This window comes from Syngnathus acus, chromosome 6, assembly GCF_901709675.1.
Source record: "Syngnathus acus chromosome 6, fSynAcu1.2, whole genome shotgun sequence".
In the NCBI taxonomy this organism is placed as follows: Eukaryota; Metazoa; Chordata; class Actinopteri; order Syngnathiformes; family Syngnathidae; genus Syngnathus; species Syngnathus acus.
In genome coordinates, this window is record NC_051092.1 from 13,970,090 (window position 1) to 13,993,237 (window position 23,148).

Sequence of the window (23,148 nt, forward strand, 5' to 3'; positions counted from 1 at the left end):
ATGCCACGTAAATTTAAATGGGCACCAGTGCAAGCTGCCATGATAATGTAAACATCATTAACTCAAAACTGATCGTTATAATCTTTGTAAAGGCAATTTGCTTTACTCTGGATCTCATTAGATTGTGGAGACGTACATACAAGATTACAATTGGGCACAGTGATATTCCATTCATGAAACCGTCAAGTCGTTGTTACTGCAGGGGAGGGAGAGAGGCTCACAGTGATGCATGCGAATGGTTAGGCGCCATCTTTGCTCTGAATTATTCACCGCCTTGTGAGCGAGCTGTAGTAATCAGTCGCTCGGGCTGGGTGTTGGGCTGGCCAAGCTTCTAACATGGCTGCTCACAATCGAGACTGAACACAAAAGACTTTCATTGCCAGACGTTTTTTTTTTATTACGATTGGCCGTTCATTCACATTTGACTGACTGTCTGCCTATCATCCATTCGACTGTCTGTCTGTCTGTCTGTCTGTCTGTCTGTCTGTCTGTCTGTCTGTCTGTCTGTCTGCCTATCATCCGTCCATCCATCCATCCATCCATCCATCCATCCATCCATCCATCCATCCATCCATCCATCCATCCATCCATCCATCCATCCATAAAAACCAACAATGTGACCCGACCTTGTTGTCAACTCAATTGAAACTTTATTGCTACAAATGTATGGAATACGTTATTTCACTCCGGAGGTATTGATTCGTCTGTATCATGCCGAGATTTAATTTTGAAGCCGGGTCAATATTTGCTGCGTGTTGCACGACTGACCTCAGAGGTGTGGAGAAGGACGCGCTGACGTGCGTAAGGTGTGCCACACTATTGTATATCCACACGTGCGCCACAAATAGAATAGAATGCCCTCTATTGTCATTGATTCACTTAACTGTAGTGTAGCAAATGCTGTTAGCAATTCTTAGATGCATAGACCAGGGGAAAAAAAGTAATATTTTGTCCCTGTCTGTTAAATTCGTTCATACATAGGCTTACTCATAGATTTTACACCATTGAATAGAAAGATAATGATTCTTGTGAGAATGTTAACTCCAGCCATTCCAATTAACATTGCTGTTCCTCCCTCCGTCTACCAATTACCAAGCGACCGAGTCCAATACTTTGCTTTGGACCCAGGAGACTTCCATCATTGATTTACAAATGAGAAACTCTGAGAGAATGGGAACACAACATGCCGATTGGAGAAGGCGCTTAAGTGGTTCGGTTGCTAAACACCCCAAGAATCATCGCTAGACCTCCACAAGGAATGAAAAGACAAAAGCATAGTTGTTGTTGGTTTTTTTTTTATATATAAAATGAGAATTTTTATAGCACTTTTTCAACATCAACATACCTCTTTGTTAAACACAATATTTGTATCCATAAAATCACATTTATCAGTATACATTGACTTCAGGCACAATGCCATGAGAACATCTTTTTGGCCATCTTTAAACATTCTTAAATATTCATATAGTTTAAACATCCTTGCAGATTTCATACAGTAAATGGTGGAACAAAGTAGCAAAGAAATTTAAATGGAAGAGCCTTTTTATGAATCAATGCGGTCCACTCGCGTGTCCATAAAGTAGCTTGAGTGACAAGAAGCGAGAAACACCAAAGGAGTCGTCCACATACAGTACTGCATTCCTCACTGTCAAAAATCGGCACCATGAGCACTAAAGCCGGAGTCTCGGGAGGGACACGAGTAAAATTGTTAAAAACACACATCTCATCGATGACTCCAAAGCAAGAACAATTTGATACAGCAAGCTAGTGTTACGTTACAAAAACAGAAGGTGGCGGACGGGTAGCAGCCGTTACACAGGATTTATTGCAGTGCACACCAAATTTGTATGAACAACCGCCTTCTGATTTGTCTCACTTGAACGTCTCACTGCGCAAAAGTTTCTTTTCTCTTCTATCGTGGCGGGCGGGTGTATGGATGAGGACAACGCTGCATCTCAACATTGATTGCAAAGTCATGCAACAAACACACTACAATCCTAGAAGGTTCACTCGCTCTATTTTTGTCTCGGAGTATTACAGGTCTCGCTCGAGGAAGACCTTTTTTGCAAGCAGACATCTCCCTGAAAAGGTGCTGTCCATGAAAAATATGGCCTTTTTATATTTATGTTCAACACAGATCAACGACCCAAATCCACAATAGTCTCACAGAAACAGTATACAGGTATATACAGTACATAAAACACAATAGAATCTGGGGTTTTTTTTCTTGTAGAATTCTTGTAGTGGTTTCAGTGCAATAGAAGACCTTGCGTGACGGTCTACTGCAGTATCATCTGGCTCATGTTGTTCAAGTAAACTGATGAGGTTTGGATGCCCGAGACTACAACATAGGCCTGCAGCTTGCTTTGCAACCTCTCTACGCTTGACTGTAGATGGAATGAGATGTGTTTGAGAATCTAACATGGATTCTCCATTTAAACTAGCTGTCAGAAACAAGAACAGCCCGAAAACTAGACTACACAGAATGGATTCCTCTATCTATAATGTTGGATTGTGCAATCTTTGATGGCAATCGGACATTAATCCTTTTAAGAATAGCCTCGCTCTGAGTAGATCTTCCCGGCCGGTTCCTGAACGTACTCCTCGGTCTTATCCCAGTCCTGGACCCATCCGCCATTGAGCTGCGCTGTAGCTCCGTAGGTTTTAGCAGGGGCTCCCATAGCGCCGTAGCCCTGCGTGATGTCACCCGTCTCTTCGGCCAGCTCGTCCTCCTCAATGAATCCGCACTTCTCGTCGCTGGTCTCCTCTGGGTCGGCCCATGGCTGTTTTTCCCCGGAGGCGAAGATGCCATAGAAGACCACGCCCCCGTAATGCACCAGGGAGGCGATCAGGAAGACATACTGCCACTCTTCCCGAGTCTGCATGTCAGCAAAAATAGCGATTAGACCTTATTACAATTTAAAGGCCCACAGAAGTGAGTGAGCCAAGTCCAGGGTGTACCCAACTATTTGTCCAACCAAAATTAGCTCACCTTATTCTTTGTCATGGCTCCCACGATTAAAGGGCAGACCATCCCTGACAGGGTCCCCACGCCATTGGAGATGCCCATGAGGATGCTAGCATAGCGCGGAGCGATATCTAAATGGTTGACATTGAAACCTACAAACAAAAGAATGTTGTACAAATACAAATAATAATTTATCACTGTCCTTGAGTGTTATTTTAGTCCTTACAACTCAAATAAGATTTTTGTTGTTTGATGTTGCTAGCTACAAGACTGATTCATAGCGAATGTGATGTCTTGTGCTAGCTTCGAAACCACCTGAGCTAGCGTTCAAAAAATCAGATACAAATATTTTGTTACTGTCCATGAGTCGATTTTCCTTGAATGTTATTTTAGTCCCTACAACTGGAATAAGATTTTTGTTGTTTGATGTTGCTAGCTACAAGAGCGAATGTGATCACATAGCGAATGTGATGTCTTGTGCTAGCTTAGAAACCACCTCCACTAGCGTTAAAAAAAATCTCTCTAATCTAGGACACATATGAACAGGCCCATTTTTTCATCTTCATTTAGTCTCTTCACAGTGTTAGCAAAGCTGTGGGAATTTGTAATTTTGCCACCTCTGCCTAAATCAAAATCTGGAATTACTTGAAGCCTCACCTGATATTGCAAAGCCACTAAATCCCACCGCCAGCACCAAGAAGGAGATGGCTATCCCCTTACTGTGTGAGTAACCCACCACCAGGAGGAGGGTGGCCTCCATCCCGAATCCTAAAATCAGCCAGACGTCGCATTGGTGAACTGTAATACATCCTTGTCGCCAATTCACTTTGTACACACGCACACGCTAGCTAGCTCACCTCCGCAGTTCATGATCTTGCGGACGGTCGTGGTGGACATGATGTTGTGCGTACGCCAGTAGTCGGCTAACTGGCCTCCTAAGGGCACGATGATGGTCATGACCAGGTGGGGGAGCGCTGACACAATTCCAACCTGGGTAGCACATGTAAAAGAAAGATGATTCTTTCGGTGTGTGTGTTTATGTTTGAGTGTGTGTGTGTCTACTGTCTGGGCCGTATATCACCCTCAGCAATCACACTCTCCTCCTCAACCTGAATCACAACTGCCAGACAGGCTTGATTCATGCTTCTCTCGCATGAGGGGGGTGAGATTATTCCGTTTAAAGATGAGACAGTGACAGATTTGGGAACGCTAAATCTCACGAGTGCTTTAATTCCGATTTGGTTTCTGGTTGATAGGCTTACCTTGCTTATTTCAAAACCAAAAACCTCCTCAAAGTACGCAGGCTGGCTGATGAGCAGCAGATAAAAGGTCCAGCTCCTGCAGAAATTTGCCACGATAATTGCATAGACTGGCATGGAGGTGAAGAATTTCTTCCAGGGGGTTTTGAATTTCTGATTTAAAATAGGAGGAGAAAAAATAGGCTTGAACTGAATGTGTCGCTTGTGGAGTTAGACAAATTACTCGACTGAGATGGACAAGTGACCTCCATGGCACCCATCAGCTGGGCGCTTTCGCCGATGCTCTCCTCGATATAACGCCGCTCCTCCTCCGTAATGGTCGGGTGCTCGGCCGGGCTCTCGTAGGACACCAAGATCCAGAACATGTACCAGATTAAACCAAAGGTACCTGTGAGGATTGAAAGGTCCACTGGTGAGATAATAATGCGATCCGGAATGATACCCGAACTACGGTGTACACGTTGACTGAGGAGATGACTAGTTTACTGACCATACACGTAGAAGACGGACGACCACCCTGTGTACTGCACCAAGATTCCCGCCAGAGGCATGGCTATGACCGCACCAGCGTAGGATCCTGCACAGGACGAATACTATGAGCAGGCAGAATATCACAAGCCGCCTATCGACACTATCGAGTCTTCAGTAGACTTCAGCAGAATCGTGCAATATTTTGCAATTATAAAGCAAAGTATGTCATTTCCAGACATGCTAATTGTGCTTTTTCCAAGTACCACAGAAAGAGATGGTTGCCAAACGACTCCTTTCCAGAGGAGGAGCCCATTTACTCCAGATTCCGTGACAAGCTGGATAAGTCACTCCCTGAAAACGGAAACATCACTGTGCTTAGTTTACAGCACGTCAGCAAAGAATTCCCTGTAATTGAAAATAATTGTCTTCTGAATTTAACACAACGTATTGTTAGCAACCCTGGCAAATTTGAATGATTAAAAAAATTGCTGCAACAACGAGGCGCTCTAAAGCAGGCACACCAATATAAAGACTTTTTTTCTTTGAAAATGGTGGAGAGGGGCTTTGTTTTCATGCACTCCCCCAAATAGCCTATCATTGTTTATTTTCTACACAAACCGTATCCAGTGCCGTGCTAAGTGTGTCGGTAACAAATTGGAATTGATAACAAAGAACGCGACATGGTTGTAGCTGACCTCTCTAATGGTGACTAATAGGTGAAGTGTGAGTCCGTACAAATTCAACCAGACTGCCACTTGATGGAGGAAAAACAAAATCATCATTAAATCTTCATTAGTCACTAAGTGGCATACAATCAACTATTGATAGACACAAATTGCTGGGGCTCGCAAAGGGACACAAGTCCAAATGCTAATGTTTAATTTGCAGTAATAAGTGGATGCGCGGCTTTCGCTCATGGTCACGAGGCGCCATTGAAGTGACCATATGTAGCCGAACAAAACAACATAACCTTCAGTCTTATAATAGCAAATGAATCTTTCTATCGAGCCGCGTGCATTTAGTGCTTTTGTCCAGAGCGCTTTTGTTCTGTGTGAACATTTGGAGTACACCACATAAGCCCCGCGATTCACTCTTTGTTGAGCACTCTGGCAACCGTATGCGCTACGGTGAAAGGCGTGATCCATAAAGGAGACAGAAGGTCATTAAATAGAGAATGTCAGGACACTTTCATCAGGGGAGCGGACAAATTCTAGTTAGATAATGATTTTTGTTTGTTTTTGTTTGAACCATGCTAAAGTTTCAAATGAAAGCAGTACCTCAACCAAGCCTTGTAATATCCTCACAAAGATGACGCAGCCGTAGTGCGTGCGGGCCGCAGAAGGGATGAACATGTTCAGGATGGATGTCAGTACGATCGCAGCCCCAAAAACTCTGCACAGACAAGGCAGTCGGGTATTAACAAAGAATCGAAAAGTTTTTACCACATATTGACAGTAGACGAAAGACAAAGAGACACAAGGACGTATTTCACAATAGAATCAATCTGCTTCTGTAGTACAGTGTTAGCATTTTTTTTTTGTTAATATATTCATGTGAATTTTATATTGTCTGTCTTCATGTGTTGCTCCACTGTTGGTGGTCAAATTCAGTATTATTTTCTTGAAGGGTTAGAACATTTCGAAACTGTTGCTATTATTGTGAGATTTTTTTGTCAGTTTTTGCATGGAAACAAAGATACAAATATTTGTAGTAAGAGTATTTTAATGTCGTTATTAACTAATTTTACACTTGTATGTCTTTTACAATTTTCCTTAAAAATGCCTGCATGAGACTCCGTGATGATGGCAGCAGTTCGACCCTGCAGCAAGTTATTTCTTTTTCCATTATTTAAAAAAATAAAAACGTCTCGCGACAAATTGTGTTACACTGTACAACGTAATCAATAATATTCCGTATATCGCATACGGAAGTATAACACACACACACACACACACACACACACACACACGAAAATTGCCGCTGTTAAAGCATATAAATCACACTTAAATTGGATGCAACACACACACACACATACACACACATTGGGGAGAGAAAAGGAGGTGTCTGGAGCAGAAGGTGTCTGTGGGCTCAGCTTACTTGGCCACATGATACCACTCAAATATTTGCTCCTTCGCTTTTTCAAGCAGCAATATTTTTTTTCTCTTGCTTCTTTTCATGACTATCAATATCATTTGAAGTGCATACTGGTTGTTGCATAAGCAGTACTCTGAGATTTGTGCATATCCCATTGTTTGTTTGCACACTATTGGAGATGACTTTCACTCAAAGGCCACTTCATTTTAGATTCTTCTAAACTTTGCTCTTTGCTGCCGCTCCTCCTCTTGTCTTAATGATATTGTGGCTGCTCCTTCATTCTATCCAATTGTCCCTGTTGAATAGTTGTAGAAATCATGCGTCACGGATCGGAATCATCCCACAATTATTAGTCTCAGCCACATTTCACACAGGGCCTTGGCTGGGGCGGTCGCCATGCCGACATGTGAACATAAAGGATTAGACACGGTGTCTCCCATGGGAGCTCATTAACATGGAGGGAGGATGGAGGCACGCCTGCCTGGTGGGCATCAGCACAATTCTCACTTTTATCAACTGGGACCGTTTCAAGATACACACTCGATGTGGACATGGCTGATATTTCTTTTGTTTCAAAAGAAGGAATGCATTTTTAAGTATGGCCACAGTATTGGGTGGATTATGATTTGTGCTATATTTTACCTATTTATGTATTTATTTATAGGCTTCACATTATATTAAAAAAATGTCATTGCGATAACAGCATGTGCAATATGAATATCGCAACGACGTGTGATACATTCACACTTTCAAATAGAATTGTAAGCTTTTATCTGACTTGGACCAATCAGAGGCTACCTTAGGAGAAAAGTACATTTACAAACACAAAATAACTTATCACATATTGCTTTTATCCAATATCATAAATCCCTAAAGTATAAAATTTTGGTTTATTTCCGTTTCTTCAAATGTGCAAGAAAAACGCAATTTCATACAGACGAATATCATTAAATACTAAAAATGAAACACAAAGGTAATTTTAACAATTATTACAATATTGCATCCAAGCAGGCTGTTATAACCAACTGGATCAACCTGTTAGCGGCCAGTCTGGAAGAAATGTATCCCCCTGGAATTTGGGTGACGATATAACCCCAGAAGAAAGAGCCATGGATCATCCCCACCGTTTCTGGATCCCAGTTAAATTTGGCTTTCTGTATAAAACAAAACAAAAAACGAAGACATACAACAAAGACTATTAACGTATTGCATGAGACGAGTGGCATGCAAATACGAAGAATGGATTCCCTGCACGAACTCAGAGGGGAGGGGCTGAGTGGGGGTTATTCCACGCACGCACCTCTTTAATGATGATCTTGCCGTTCTGGTGGATGGTGCTGTTGTTGACCATGCTGACGATGGCCACGCCCAGGTTGCAGCGAATGCCGAAGGAGATGCAGAAGCCCAAGCCGCTCAGCATGGCGATGATGTACCTGCGTGGGAGACCGAAACACGTGCAGTCGCACAGGGGCCCCCTGCGGCCCTCCTCGGCCCGGGGCCGGCCATCCTCGGTCAGCTCGATGGCCTCGCCCGTTTGCTGCCGCTTCTCCAACTTCCTGCGCGGCACGAAGCATTTCAAAAAGAAAAAAAAATCAGTCGTGCCTTGTAGTCAATTAAGTATTTCTTCACATTCACATCGCAAGCAACTCGGATATTTAAGGCAAATTCGCAGAATGTGCATTCGCAGATTTTTTTTTATTTGCAAAATGCTGCCTGTAAAAGCACACTTTTTTTCGGTGGTGGTTATTTGAAAATTGAAAATTACATTCATTTCCCTCAAAGGAAACGCAATGACCTTCATACCGCATTGCAGCAACAACTGCCTCTCTGCGTTTTTTGTAAATACATGTCTTTTAAATATATCTCTAATGAACATGATATGTCGCTGTTATTCCTAAAATAATAAAAGATCGTTTTAAAACACCAAAGATGTTAAATGTTTTGGCCTTGACAAAACGTGGGCCTGCACCAGATTTTTTTTAAACACCTTTGAGTCACGTTTTTGTTTCCAGCTCGAAGGCAAATGACTTTGTTTAAAATCCGTTATTTTTCTCTCTTAAATATATGCGCAACCACCAGAACCACCAGAGAAAATAACGCTTATTTGTTATTTTCCTCGCCTCACAAGATTCGTTAAAACGTCAACTAAATACTTGGAAAATGTATCGCAGCGCTATATCTAAAAAAAAAAAAAAAAGAGTCGATTAACTTGACTGGCATCGATTTTGCATTGATATAAACGGATCCAAATGTTAATAGATATCATGGCAGACTTTCTGTCACGACCGCTTCAGTTTCATTTATTATTAATTTAAAAAAAAAGACGCACAGCTGCTGGTGAAAGGGAGGGGGACAACCTCCTGGGAAATATGTGATCCTTAAATATTCGTGTGCTCTCTACATCCTGACATTCATCCCAGCCTGTATTTTTTTTCTCTTAATCTTGGCGTAAATATTGACAAAATGAGCTGACATTTTCCCTTCAATATTCTTAACAAGAAAATGCATTTTATTCATTTTAATAGATTCATAAATGATTTACATTGACCTTACCTGTACAGAGTTCCGAGGGCCTTTCCCGCAATTTGTTTTAGTCCATCTTTAGTCTTTGGTAAAGCTCCCTCATTGCGCTCAGGCTCCATTTCCCCTCCCCAAAATGATTTGCACGACTATTCTAGTGTAAGAAACGCAAGTGGTGTGTGTACATATTGTTAGTATAATCCGAATAATGCGAGATTTTGTTCTGCTTCTCCCAAAAGAAACGTCTGAATATCCTGGAGATCCAACAGAACTGGAATCAGGAGAGTCCGAAGATCCTCAGTGTGCACACTGCTTCCACAGTCACAAAGAGGCGCTCCAGTAAGTCCGTTTTTGCCTTGCGCAGTCTCTTAATCCACGCAGAGCCATTTTTTTTTTAAGATCCAGCGGCAGATATGGAAAGACGAGCGTCAAGTTTTCAAGGGGCGGGGGTTGGAGGTGTCGTGGTGGGATGATATTGTACGGGGATGCTGGGGTGAGGCAGCTGGTTGAAAAGGTCCGGGTCCGGAGTGAGAGAAGCTTTCAGCACCAAGGACAGAGCAGGAGCGCCCCACCTGTATGTAGCCGGAGCCCCACCCATTCGTGATCACATCGAGGATGCTACTTACTCCTCCTCCTGCTACAATAAGATGGTCGGACGCCATAAATCGCATTAGAGAGCGAACCCTGACACTTTGCGCGCGTCGGAAAAAATTGGAAAGTGAACACACAAAAATCTAAAAATGATGCAGTGGTTGTTCACATTATCACTGTGCCTAATATAATGTGATCGAATGCAACTCAACGTCGCTAACATTGATTTTTGTTATTGATTAGCACCACGTGATATTGAGTTACCGAAAGCAATTCTTAAAGTTCAGCATTAAAGATTCATAAGGATTGTGCTAATGGTAAAAATCCACGCGAATAATTCACTCATAAATTTCATGAATAAAACAAACAAAAATATCTAAAAAAAAAATAGTTTGATTAAAAATTTAAAAAAAAATCACAAATAGTGGACTCTGCAATGCCGAATCGCTAATAGCAACATTTTATTTTACAATGTTAGTAAATGTGAAGAATATTTATCAAATATAAATTATGCATGAATTAATTTAACATATAATTTGTGGCTAGAATAATTCTATGAACAGCCACATAAATCAGCTAGAGGCAACAGCAGTAAGGTCTGATTCATTTAAAAAACATGATCATTTACAGCGATCACAGGTCAAATTAGACATCTGCTCCATTCCATGCCTGCATATAACAATAAAAAATAATTAAAATTGCAACAGACAAATCTTAAAATGAGTGCACTTCAGGCCCCCACCAGCAGATGGCAGCAGCAAACGTAACAACTTCCAGCCACCGTCAATTGACATTGTAAGAAACTAGTTGGTAGCCTTAATGCATCATTAAACTGGTCTACAAAGTACATACCGCAGAAGAATATGGAAAAGCAAAACAATTAGGCACAGGCATGTTTTGTGCTCACTCGCCATGTCTGCAAACAGAGAGCAAATGTTATTAGTTTTGTTTTTGATGTGTCTATAAAGTCAGCGTGGATGCAGACCGACCGATCATTTTGAGGCTGTTGCCTTTGTGTTTTTGTCTGCCAGGTGAGAAGAGCGTGCCAACGTATTTGGGTGTTAACCACACCCACTAGTGTGAGCAAACACCGACTAGGAAGCAGCCTCTTCTCGAGCCATCTGTTGTGCGAATGTTCATGCTTGCCAATGTCCTCGGCAAAGCAGTGCAAGTGGTCAGTTTGAGCATTTAGGAATTATGCAAACGTGGGCTCAACTGGGCTTTATTCTGGACATTTGGGAAATGCTTAAAAAAATACAGAAGCAAATGATTTGATAGAACATGTACAGTAAACGTTTTTTTTTTTTTTTTTAAATGCCAAAATACACCAGGCTTCAAAACATGTTGCTAATTCACAGAGAAATAACTGAAAAAAAAGCACAAAATTATCAAAGGACCGAATTACATACATTTAAATACTTCAATTGAGACGGACAACCTTTTATAAAATAAAATATCCTTCATATTAGCAACCTCCATTAAACGTTGCTGTTTTAAAAACACTCAAAAGACTGGACGTGTTGTCATGACAACGGAAAGACTGGCATGCTTGTGACTTGTTAAGTCATCTCATCAAGTGCGTGGTGCGATTTAAAATCCAAAACATTTCTCTCGTTCTGCGTACAGATGCAGCTGAATGTGACCGTGCTTTGTGTAACGGAGAAAACACAGTTAAGCAGGCGGGTCACGGGATTTTCATTATCTCCAGCATGTTGGTAAACATGAACCCATTAAAAGGGATCTCTTCACTCAGTGGTGGCTTTCACTTCACAACACACAGCAGCTGTTAAGCCTAGATGACCCGGCCGTGTCAAACCATCTTTTTAATCACAGTGGTAAAAGCAACAGATTTTTGAAACGACAAGTCACATGTCAGATTTTGGTTTCAAGAAATGTTGATACTTCATATAAAAAGTGTAGTTTTGTAGGCCTATTCTGCCTAAGTTTTTAGCTTTTTATATGCGAATGGCCATCTTATGCCTAAAAAGTGATTCCTCAATTTTTGGCAAGTAACACCGGAGTTGTTCAAACGATTGCACATATGACGGGAAAACATTGGCATATCAAAGTAAGGACAACATGTGATACATAGCTACTATATATTTATATATATTAAGGCGTGTACTTTTAAGCTAGCGGCTAAATAAATAGTCCTGAAAGGCGTGGCTTAACTTCCTTTTAACTGCATCAAAATGTGATCATTTTACAGCATTGAATCAAAGGCCATAAATACGAGGCAGATATGTTCAAGTCTTCTAGGTTTTCAACATGCTTGAAGCAGGTTAGCTGAGAAAGGAGGACACCTCTAGCTCAATTCGTGCGGCATTACATGATGACATTTAAAAGTCAACACCAGTGATCAACATTTTTAAATGTCTACACATCACCGCCATAACGTTTTGCTAAATGAGAACCATCTTCTCTGTGATAAAGATTCTCAGAAAATCCCTGATGCCTAGGCAAAGCTGGGTCATCCATTTCATCACAGGTACAATCGTCCAGGTTTGCGCCGATTCGGTTCGTCAGCCTCTCCACTTCGTACTTGTGCAAGTACTCCTGGACCAGGTAGCGCTCTCTCTTTATGCGATCCTTCACGTCGGCCGGAACGTCAGGAATCATCCAAGCCAAAAAGAACTTGACGAAAAAAACGACGTGCTGTAGAGCAAAGAGGCGGAGTACAAATAATTATGCATGGCCAATGGCCATGTAGAGACACACTATACTAAGGAACATTTCTTCAAGCATCTATTTTTTTGTCAGTGTATCTATTAGGCTTACCTCCATGACGATAATGAAGAGCAGCTTGGCAGCAAAAATATGCCAATACTGCAATGTGTGGGTGTACTGATCCACATGGCCAGGAGGGTAGCGGTAGTCAGGGTACCTGCGTAATTGGTGTGTTAGCATTAGCATTCAGCACTCTGATACCAAAGTGCAGATAAAAAATCCGTAGTAAACAAACATACAGCTAAGACACACACACACACCTGCAGGTTGTAATGGAGCCGTTGAACCAGGGCGGAATCTCGTCGGCTTCTGGCCTGCTGTCCAGTGGCATGTCTTCAATTTTGAACACAGACAGGCTGTTGTTGATGTAGCCTTTCATCGTAAATCCTGGCTCGTAAGCATACATATACACCAGTCGGGGGATCATTTCAGACGTGTAGGCCACAATGAATGCCTGCAACAGAAAAAAAAAAGGATTTTTATTTTGTGTATTTGGGCAGATACCCAGTGGGGAAAAAAAAGTTGTAGTCCACCTCTTACATTGGTAACAACAGAAAGGATAGCGACCCCACTCAGGATTTCCTCCCAGGCGCCGATGCTGTGAGTTTTGGATGCCACAGGACGTCTGAACTGAGTGGTAAGTTTCCAGGCATCGACTCTAACCTCAATGATGTTGTTGAAGAGTGCCAGCAGGGGAGCCAATGGGAAGGAGGCCACAAACAGAGTGATGAAACCAAACTGGATCACTGGAGCACAAAGGAAAATGATAAGGGAGTCATTTAGGCAAGGAACACTGCCATCTGCAGGATGTAATTGTCTAGGCCTTGCACTGCAACTGGCTTTGAAGTGCAAGTATAGCAATTTATAGCAAAAATAGCAAAAGCAATAATTCCTCCAACATTCTCTATTGAACCCGAGCATTACATTTTTTTTTTTTAGCAAAAGCAGAATTTATCCAGGCCTTGTACTGTGTCTCAATAGGTTGCGCAAGTGTACCTAAAATAACCACTGAAACTAAACTGGCTATTTTACCCATTTCCAGATACTCGTAGAAGAGTTCCAGCTGCCCAAACATCAGCAAGTTGTAGTCTTGCTCCCAGCGGGTGTACAGACTCTCCGGTTGGCAACGATTTTTTCTGCCGCGCCACCAGTTCATTAACCACCTGACAGACACAAGTAAGTGAACGAGAGCAGGCAATTTTGATTCGTACGGTTTATTACTAGGCGATATTTGGGCAAACTTACGGGACCAGAGACTCCTGGATGTTGCCCCACACTTGCCTACCAGTCATCACGATAACCAGCTGGGTAGTTAACTCAATCAAACAGCCGCCGGGGTCACACTGAATGTAAACGGACAGAAGTTGAATGATAGAAACAGAATGAAGCTGGAGTTGAATCAATACAGATCTTTATCTACCTCTTCGTTCCTGAGTTTGGTCGTCTGGCCAAACATGTATGAATAACCTCCAGGATAGCCGATGAATTTGCCCTTAAAGAAAGCCACGTAGAAGCAGGAGGAATAATAGTTGACAAACTGGAAAAGGAACATCTTGACTGTCAGCTTGTTTTCATATTCCACGTGGGTCTTGGGAATTTCTGTTGAAACGATAGACGAGAAAAAAAGATGATACGTTTGAATCATTCCGAATGTATCACCGAGAGGCGATGTTCTTACCGAGGTTAGTTATCCAAATAGCCACTCGTTCATACATGACGTTGAGGATGACGATGGTGACAAAGTTGATGCAGGAGCCCGTGACAGCCGTGGCCAGCTGCGGCGTGATAGCCGAGCCCATCTTGTTCAGGTGAGCGTTTTCCTTCATGAAGCTGGCGAAGGCGGCGTATACCGCCAGGCGGTAGGCGATCACACCAATGATGCATGAAATAGTCAGAGAGATCTTTGGGACAAAAACAAAGATGGCTGCCATGACAGGATGAACGAAGCGGGAAAACCCCACACAGAGGGCGAAATACAGACACGCAGGCATAACGCAAGCTGAGAGTTGGAATGATGCATGAAACACCTCACATGCACAGTTGACGAATTTATAAAACACCACATTATGGTCGTAACAAGATACGGCTGCGGCTAGAATTAAAAATAAATGTGAAAGATAATATGTAAACAGAATGCTCACCCACAACAGGACAGTGGCTCCAGACAGACATATGCGTGCACACGTGACTGTTGTTACGGGTAAATAAGGCTCCACTTCCTATACCGCGAGCAAGCAAAGCGTATACAGGAAAAAAAAAAAAAAAAGGTCAGTCACACTTTGTTATATCTTGAAAAATAACTCCACAAGGTTCCTTTTGATTCCCGTTTATATTTGAGACAAACCAATTTAGAGCAATTATTTGCGTGAGAGCCCAATTATCACACAATACAGAAGGAAACTTGTGCCTTTGAGTCTTTTTCAGCAACGTACACCACAAGAAAAACACTCCCACATGAAACTGGCAATCCACTTTCAGCACCACCCTTACCCAGAATAACACGGCGACCCAGCAAAGAAATAATTTCCCCACTAGGTCAGTTGCAGTCCTCTCAAGAACAAACTCTGTTTCCTACAGGTGGGCACCATACGGTCAAAACAAATGTTTAACCATCCATTTTCTCCAGTTTCAGTTTCTATCAAGTCGGTCCTTATCCAATAAGTGGTGCCTTGAGAAACGAGTTTAATTTGTGTTAATGTGTGCCAATTGACCTCATTAAAACAAATGGATATGTTAGTGTTAGCTAGCTTTCGTCGCTCAAGACACCACTATATTTAAACGTCCAGCACATAAACACCTGAGTGATGGGATTCAGCTTGCGGCTGGTGCATTTGCTCTCGTACTCGGGCCGGATCTGCAGTCGTTGTTGCTCCTCCTCAAAGTCCACCAGATCCCACTCGTACGCCAGACGGGCCTGACGCCTCTTCCAGAGCTCCAGGAATAATGTGACTGTCAAATGAAACAGAGGTGGATTGTCAGGCTTTCTATGTTGCCATATATCAGACGTACTGAGCTATATTAAATCACATTTCTAAAATATGTTTTTTTAAATTATAGCAATACCTATGTAGCAATTTATTGAAACAATACATTGTAGACAATAACAGACAAAGTTACGGTTAGCCCATTTTTTGTGCTCTAGTGACAAGCTGGCAGAAGTTTGACAAGGTCCACTAGGTGGTGCTGCAGCTAAGAATTAAAAGTCTTGAATTGACTCACCCCAAATCCCCATGAAAACAGCAAACACCAAAGTTCCCCCGTTGTCAAATAGATTTGATTGCTGGAAGAAAAAAAAAAAAATAGGAAGAGATTGTTGAATCATACTTGAACAGTTGCCATTTTAGAGTCGAGCACGTATTTTGAAATATTTCTCACCCATGAAGCGTTGCATGTTATGTTGAGTTTCCAGTAGCTACATTTCTTGTCACAGAGCGGACACATGATAATATTGCCTCCGATTTCTTCACTGCAGATTTCCTTACTAAGCACAATTGGACATCAAAGCAAATGATCAGCATAAGCGTTCTTCATCTAATGCGCTCCTTCCCAAACTCACCTCCACTGATTATCTTTGTATGTGGACAATCCGTACACAAAACAAAGTGTTCCTACAATGGCGGCAACAAACAACATCTCAGTGTAGAAGCCAAGCCAGGCAAAATATAGTCCAATCCTCTCCCCGTAATACTTCCTGTCGAGGGGGAGAACACGTTTTAGTATGAACACGCACATGCAACTCCGTTTTGTTACCGTATGAGGTCGAGGGGTTGCTCTTTGAAGAAACACGAGAGTTTGGCCCAGTATTGGTAGAGACTGTATCTTTCACTTTCACAACTAGCATCTTTAGATCTTGTCCAGTATCTGCACTGCAGTACACATGAGAAAGTATTAAAAGTCTTCTTTTGATCAAATATTTCAACAATATTGCCACAAAAAAGTCTCTCACATCGTGCAGAGGAAATGCGGCTGTGTAGGTTCCGTTGTTGAGCAACCTCTTGATTCCCTTTTTGTCTTTATCTATGCTTTCATTCTCCACATATGGACATCGGGAGAGGATATAGTAGACCTTGTTAAAAAGAAACATAAAACATTGTATGGTTTTACTTTTCAACTTGAGATAAAAAATGAGCAACTATATGTTGAAAAATATACGTACTATCCTGTTGCGAGTGGAAGGGTTAAAAAACGTGTCTCTGTCCTCGATGAGGAAAAAGTCAGACTTATCCTTGTTGAAGGTGGCGGTGAAATAATCCGGTTCGGGATTCATGATGTGATCCGGAAGACGAAAAGAGTCGGCCAGGCATTTGATGGTCTTTTTCTTTGGTATGTCACTAGCCTTGAAGGGGACTTTGATCTTCAGCACATCTGCGTAGGTGGCCAACACTTCCCACGGAGCGTGGATCTTCACAAAATAGGTATTTCCATCTTCGGATTCCTGAGGGAAATCATTTGCTTTTCAGGCTTCTGTTGTGAGACGCTATCGGTGAACACTTACAGATTTATGTTCCGTCTCCAGCTGCAAGCCGGCTTTCTGTAGGTTGGCCTCGAAGAGCTCCCTTTTTCTTCCCTTTTGGTAGAAAATAATGCAATATTTTATTATTCTTTAAAGTATTGTCGGCATCATAGACTAATTATAACATTGGTCATATGGTGCTACACGTTTTTATAAGTATTACTTGGTGGAGTTTGAAAACCACTAACCCAGCCCATTAAATGACGGGTCAATCAGCCTCTTGTTATAGCTGACATTTACCGAAAAATACAGACAACAGCCGGGACGTGTCTTCCTATTTCCTCCTCTTTAGAAAGAAAAAAAAAAATGCTCATGTTCCCGGCAGACCAGTGATTTGCCTTTTTTGAAAAGACGTTGAATTCAACAAACCAAAATCACATAGAAGTGCAAACAAGCAGACGTGAAAGCTTTTCTGGCGACCTCTAAAAATCTCAGCAACTTAACAATGCTTGCCACAAAGTTTGCTGTGGAAACCGACCTTGTCAAACTGAGGATAACTTGTAGAAGCTGAAAACACTTGTGTCTTTTTATCAGTGTTGTGCTATCGACAGTATGTCGCTGCTGACTCCTACTGGGCTTGGGGGGCATCCTGTAAGAACCGTTTTTTCCCAGACAACTCAAAAAGGGCTAATGGAATGGAAAAATGGTAGCTATCTTTTAAAGACACATACTGTTGGACTGTTCCACTTGATAAGAGCTATAGCGAAAGCTCTAAAACTAAAATAAAAAAAATAAAAAAGTGGTGTGCACTTGTTTCTTACCTGTTTGCTCGCATTTTCCTCAGTGTAGGCCAGGACAAAATCAATCCTGCGCACTCCATCGCGGAAGAACACAGAGTCTTTGCTCTGCTGCTGTCTCTCGATCTAAGACGGGATAGCGGAGGTCACAACATGCATGTGTGATTAGAATGACAAATATCTTTGAGCGCAATTAATAACATCTCACAGTGTGTGTCAGTACAAAGCAGGCAAGTGATGTGTGGACTTCAATTCATACCATAATGTTATGTAGAGGCAGGTCGAGTAGCCAAAAGTTGCATTTGCATTCACTTTAGTAAGTATTTGGGGGGGAAAAGCATATAATATAATATAATATATATTGCTCAAATTACATTGGGTTAGCATGGTAATGCCAAGAGCACTCGATAATAATAAATCAGATAGCAAAATCTAGCATTTCTCCCCTGTAATTCATGCACTTTTATTGGGCTTAATCAATTTTAATGCAGCCTGTGTACATGTCAGGTATGAGGATTAGTCAGCAGCAGCCCCTGCAGTGCTTTGCTGAAGGCAAAACAACTGCACAGGAATGGTTCAAAAGAGGACAGGACATTATGTCTGCTAGCGGCCGGTGCTTCTTCAGCTGTTCGCTCAGCTAAACATAACCAACATCACCGCAGTTGCAAAACACTTTTAGTAGAAAGACACCACCCACCACCACCAGCAAAAGTGGGCCCTGCCTGTCTGCACTCTGCAAGGAGGAGACATCGCACTTTACCTCCATGTCCCTCCTCCCTTTATGGCTCTGATGCATCAGGGAAAAAGCCGGCTTCCCGAACGAGCGCCCTCGGCTTCCTCCGGTGTGTGCAGGCGAGCACTCAAAGCATTGCTGCCTTCAAGTCTCACTGCAAGCCCTCACTCGCTCACGCAAAGACTCGAGGTGGAAGGGAGCTCAGAGGGCAAAAAAAAAAAGACTACTAGGATGAGAAATGCTATCTGCTAGCAGGCTAATTCAATAGCAGCCATGGCTATTCCATTAAAAAAACATATCATGAATAATCTATTTTGAAGAGGCTGATAAAGGGTGAAGAAGCGCTGCGGTCTGGCTACTCAAGAGTCTAAAAGCAATCAATCAATATGTGCAAATCCTTTGTGGGAGGGAAAAGCTGGACACTCATTTGCCAGAGCAGCCTTTAAGTCTAAATGTTTAACTTTTTCAACCGCTGTCTGATCCCGAATAAAACCCGAATTCCCACATTTGCTCTTGTATTGAATTACTTCATGCTGACCATGCGAGGGTGGCGGCCTTCCGTAACAACGGAGAAAAAAAACTCTCTAATTTGCTGTAATTACAGATCTGCCATATGTGCTTCTGTTTGGAGCCACGTCTGCCAAGTGGAGCGGCTCAAGGTCTGTCCATCCGCCGCTAACCTCAAACTACTGGGTGATGTCTTGCTTCCTTTCTTGTCTGCTTTCTACGCCATTATGTATGTGGTATGTGTAAAACATGGTGTAACACAGCAAGTTACTAATTTCAAGGGGAAACATAAAACTAATATTTTTAATTGTGACTTTTTCAGAGGTTGACATTTTTGGCACCTAAATACTACTTAGAAATTCAAGTTTACACACCCCTGGTCAAATGCTGGGCATTTGCGAAAAAAATAAAATTTTCAAAATTGGCTCCACCAATGTGACCTACATTCTGTACAACTCAAATTGGAGGGGGAAAAATAAATGTTTTCAAAAGGTAAGTTAATATAAACAATTGAGATAATGCGGTTGCACAAGTGTGCACACCCACTGAGAATGTTCCTGTATTTATAATCAACCAATCATATTTAAAGTTCCTCTGATTAACCTCAAGTAAAGGTTTGAATTGTGCTGTAAAATGTCTATTAAAATATCAAAAGCCTTTTAGAACATTGATTTGGGATTTAGTACTTGAAATGGTGGCTGGTGTGTGCTGACATCCCTGAACCATGTTTTTTAATTTAATTGGATATTTCAGCACAGCCACATCCCACCAACAGTTTTTGGTGTCATTTTTAAAACTCTTCCTCAAAATACATTTTCAGTCATGCAAGTTAAGAAAATCTCTATAAAGTTCAGCCCTCCCTGTAAGTTCAGTGCAGCATCTGGATCGATAACATACTGATGATGCTGAGGTCAATAAATGCAAAAGAACACACAAACACACACCGAGGCCAATAACAAGTAGCAAACACTCCAATTACCACTTCCTCAGTGAAGCATAAAAATCACAAGTGAGAAGAAAGCAGCTTTAATGAACTCTCATGATGCACCGCCCCAGCATGTTTCCATGACTCGGCAGGAGTTAAAAACATGCTACAAACAACCAGCTCGTGCAGATTGATTTCAGCCGACAAACATTACGCAAACAATACGACGCATGGAATTGCATCACATCAAAAGCATGTTTTTTACCATGCCATACCCTCGAACGAAACTTGAAGAACAGCGCCCGCTTTTTCCAGAACTGTGGAGCAAAGGAACCCAGTTGACAGTGAGGTGAGCCTCACAGTAGAGTCCTACGACTAGTGTCTTACCCCAGTCAAAGAACTGATGGGCTCTAAAGTGTGAGCGTCCATCTGATCTTCATCACTGTGGTCAGACGAGACCAGCGTAGCCATGCTGGTGTTGAGAGACTCACAGGTCTCCACACACACATCATGACACTTTAGGAAGACGGGGAAGAGGACACATTAGCATGGGGCCATCTCAAGACTTTCAAAACCTGCAGTTCCATATAAGACTGACTAAAAACAGGACTGCCTTCATAAAAAGAACCAGGCCTGGTTTGCAATCTCAGATCTCTTGGCTAGTTGTCTGTGCACTTGAGTACTGTCATGTTGGAACAAAAAAAGGGCCTTTCCCAAACTGTCCCCACAAAGTTGAAAGTTGATAGGAGTATCCAAAATGTGCAAATCACAGAATCAAACTCTAATCAATTAATAGATTTTTAAGGAATGCATGTTGTCTTTACCGCTGCTTCTCGATGTCGAGATCCTGGGCCGCCGTGGTAGCCATTTATATCATCTGCAAAACAACAACATGAGAACCACAAAAATAATGTCAGACCCAGGTTCGAGTAACAACACTGATTCATTGATTCAAGAATGTGACCGGCATTTCTGTGGCACTGAAGTGGACTTAGAAAGTTTTAATCAACAGCTGCAGAAAGGTTTAGTGCAGTCAGTGTTGGGGTCTATTTTTGGACTAAGGTTCCCACCAGCCACAGAACATGGCTATGACACACTTATGGTGTCATGTGCAGTCAGTGTGTCAAGTCAAAACACTGCCTAACAAATTAATTCCATTTTTAGAGACAAGACATTCGCATAAATTACATAACCAAATACCATCAGAATTACAGAACTAAATCTATTTCTGCACAACTGGTAGAGTGCCTGTAAGCAAGCAGCAAGCACGTACTTGATAGTCGCAACTTTGTTCAGAAGATACAAGATACACATATTGCAAGTGTTACTTTTTAGATGACATTTTAGAAGCATGTTCACAAGTAGCCACAAAAACAGTGTCATCTGTGGAAGCCAAATTAAGTTAGAACCAGAGAGATTTTTTTTTGGACGAGTGGCAGCCTGTCTCTGTGAGGCTGTTTCCAGTAAGAGGGCCAGCTGTCAGACTGAGTGGCTTGAAAAGTCACTCTTTCCATTCACACCACAACATACTTGCGAGGAGGCTAAACTTAGGACAACCATTCAAGAGGGATAGTGTTGATTATTTAATGTTTAAAAAAATGCAATGCAAATGTAAAAAGGATCATTTTGACAAAGATGTAACACTACTTTAGTCAACACTGATGGAAATGTCTCTTATGATTCCAGAACTCTTCTTCTCTTTACTTTTTACACCTTGAGACCGCCAACAGGCCGCTGGTGGAACAGCAGGCAGCTAACAAAGTTTGGTCAGACACAGGGGAGGCACTGTGGGATGTCACTGACAGCTTTTATGCTTTTAAAGTTGAACCTTTAATTATAATTATCAGTAATAGTTTTTTTTAATGCACATCACTTTATTTCAATTTATTTTAAGATGCAAAATGTACTGAGGTGGCGAAACTAGAGAGTCATTTTTAAGGTGCATGTAGTTAGTGATGACCTCATCTCAATGGGAAAAACAATCTTATGTGAAGGACAGCTTTCACTGGCTGAAACAGTTGAGCAATTATAATCTCAATATGAAATTGATTTTGCAGAGTTGACATCCTTATACTGTAATAGAACCCCCTCCAGAGTCAAACCACCTCGGATCATTTCAGTGGGCGCCAGTACCGTCCAATTTTAAACACTTTACGAGTCATGCAATGCAAACTAATGGTGCTTCAGCTACTCACCATGACAAGAGTCAGTCGGGCTCATCTCTATCAAATTATCCACTCCACTCCTGCCTCGGTTCATGTCGAGTCTTTTGACTGGCCAAAAGGAGCGCGTTAATCCACATCTAGCTGAGTGTGTCCCGAGACAAAGACGACCTTCCTCGGGGTCTTTCTCCTTTCTGGCTGACTTCTACCGGATGACTCTGCAACCTGGTCCCGGGGGTTCCATCCACTCAGTGACCTGACCGCCGCCTGCTACCGTACGTCCCCCCAACTGCGCAGAGGGAGGTCCGCGAGGGGAGTGGCGACCCGTCTCAAGCCAATGATATGAGCCTGACGGAAAACTGAGAGCCTACTTGTAATTTAGATACGACACTGAAGTGCACATTTTTAGTACAAAGACGACTAGACGGAAGCTAACTAATGATGTCCCGCTTAGTTAACCTGGGGCAACTTGCGCATCCTGCACCTGCATGAAGTAAATGACATTTTGTTTGACGTGATATTTGTCTTAACGTTGCAACTACGTGTTTTCTTTATTAACTTGGTTGCCTTATGATTTGCGTTGTCACGCCCACTCACATTGTTTTTTTTTGCCCATTCGTTGTTTCAAAAACTTTGATTGAAAGATGTGACGTCACATATGCCAGCCAATCGTGTGTTGGAATTGATCGCTTTAACTACAAAAGTATTTGGTTTTTTTACGTTGTCTTTGATCTGTTTTTATACAAATTGTATGACAATACAATACAAGACAGGGGTGAAAGTGAGTCAGTATGATCAAATGAAATGTTTAAAATGTCAATTTTGTTCTGACATTTTTACTTGGTACTTTACTTTTACTTGTCATTAGATTTTGCTAATGTAAAATGCGCATCTATCACAGTATTACAATATAAAAGACCCCAGGAAGCATAGTGCTGTTG

The 23,148-nt window shown here is 41.9% G+C and overlaps 2 protein-coding genes across 8 annotated transcripts; both read right to left on the reverse strand.

Annotated features, from left to right (window-relative positions):
• Positions 1 to 1,275: 1,275 nt before the first annotated feature.
• On the reverse strand, positions 1,276 to 9,885 carry slc17a6a (solute carrier family 17 member 6a). The gene is made up of 12 exons (XM_037253603.1): positions 9,346 to 9,885; positions 8,093 to 8,348; positions 7,828 to 7,946; positions 5,976 to 6,090; positions 4,962 to 5,049; positions 4,718 to 4,804; positions 4,473 to 4,615; positions 4,231 to 4,380; positions 3,826 to 3,958; positions 3,626 to 3,736; positions 2,993 to 3,120; positions 1,276 to 2,879 (listed from the first exon to the last, which is right to left on the reverse strand). The coding sequence occupies exons 1-12, from the start codon at positions 9,432 to 9,434 to the stop codon at positions 2,550 to 2,552; spliced, it is 1,749 nt and encodes a 582-aa protein (XP_037109498.1). The 5' UTR covers positions 9,435 to 9,885; the 3' UTR covers positions 1,276 to 2,549.
• Positions 9,886 to 11,110: 1,225 nt separating this feature from the next.
• On the reverse strand, positions 11,111 to 22,489 carry ano5a (anoctamin 5a). 7 transcript variants are annotated; one of them, XM_037253518.1, is made up of 22 exons: positions 22,241 to 22,489; positions 20,870 to 20,922; positions 20,433 to 20,561; positions 20,321 to 20,362; positions 17,905 to 18,006; positions 17,126 to 17,197; positions 16,787 to 17,065; positions 16,577 to 16,696; positions 16,381 to 16,496; positions 16,187 to 16,321; positions 16,006 to 16,111; positions 15,850 to 15,910; positions 15,428 to 15,579; positions 14,772 to 14,849; positions 14,309 to 14,531; positions 14,051 to 14,229; positions 13,876 to 13,973; positions 13,663 to 13,793; positions 13,171 to 13,376; positions 12,891 to 13,084; positions 12,682 to 12,787; positions 11,111 to 12,558 (listed from the first exon to the last, which is right to left on the reverse strand). In XM_037253518.1, the coding sequence occupies exons 1-22, from the start codon at positions 22,302 to 22,304 to the stop codon at positions 12,280 to 12,282; spliced, it is 2,925 nt and encodes a 974-aa protein (XP_037109413.1). In that variant the 5' UTR covers positions 22,305 to 22,489; the 3' UTR covers positions 11,111 to 12,279. The 7 variants fall into 7 exon arrangements, with proteins under 7 accessions (XP_037109413.1, XP_037109412.1, XP_037109414.1 ...); XM_037253517.1 differs by lacking the exon at positions 14,772 to 14,849 and adding an exon at positions 15,121 to 15,201; XM_037253519.1 differs by lacking the exons at positions 14,772 to 14,849; positions 20,433 to 20,561 and adding an exon at positions 15,121 to 15,201.
• Between the last annotated feature and the right edge of the window lie 659 nt (positions 22,490 to 23,148).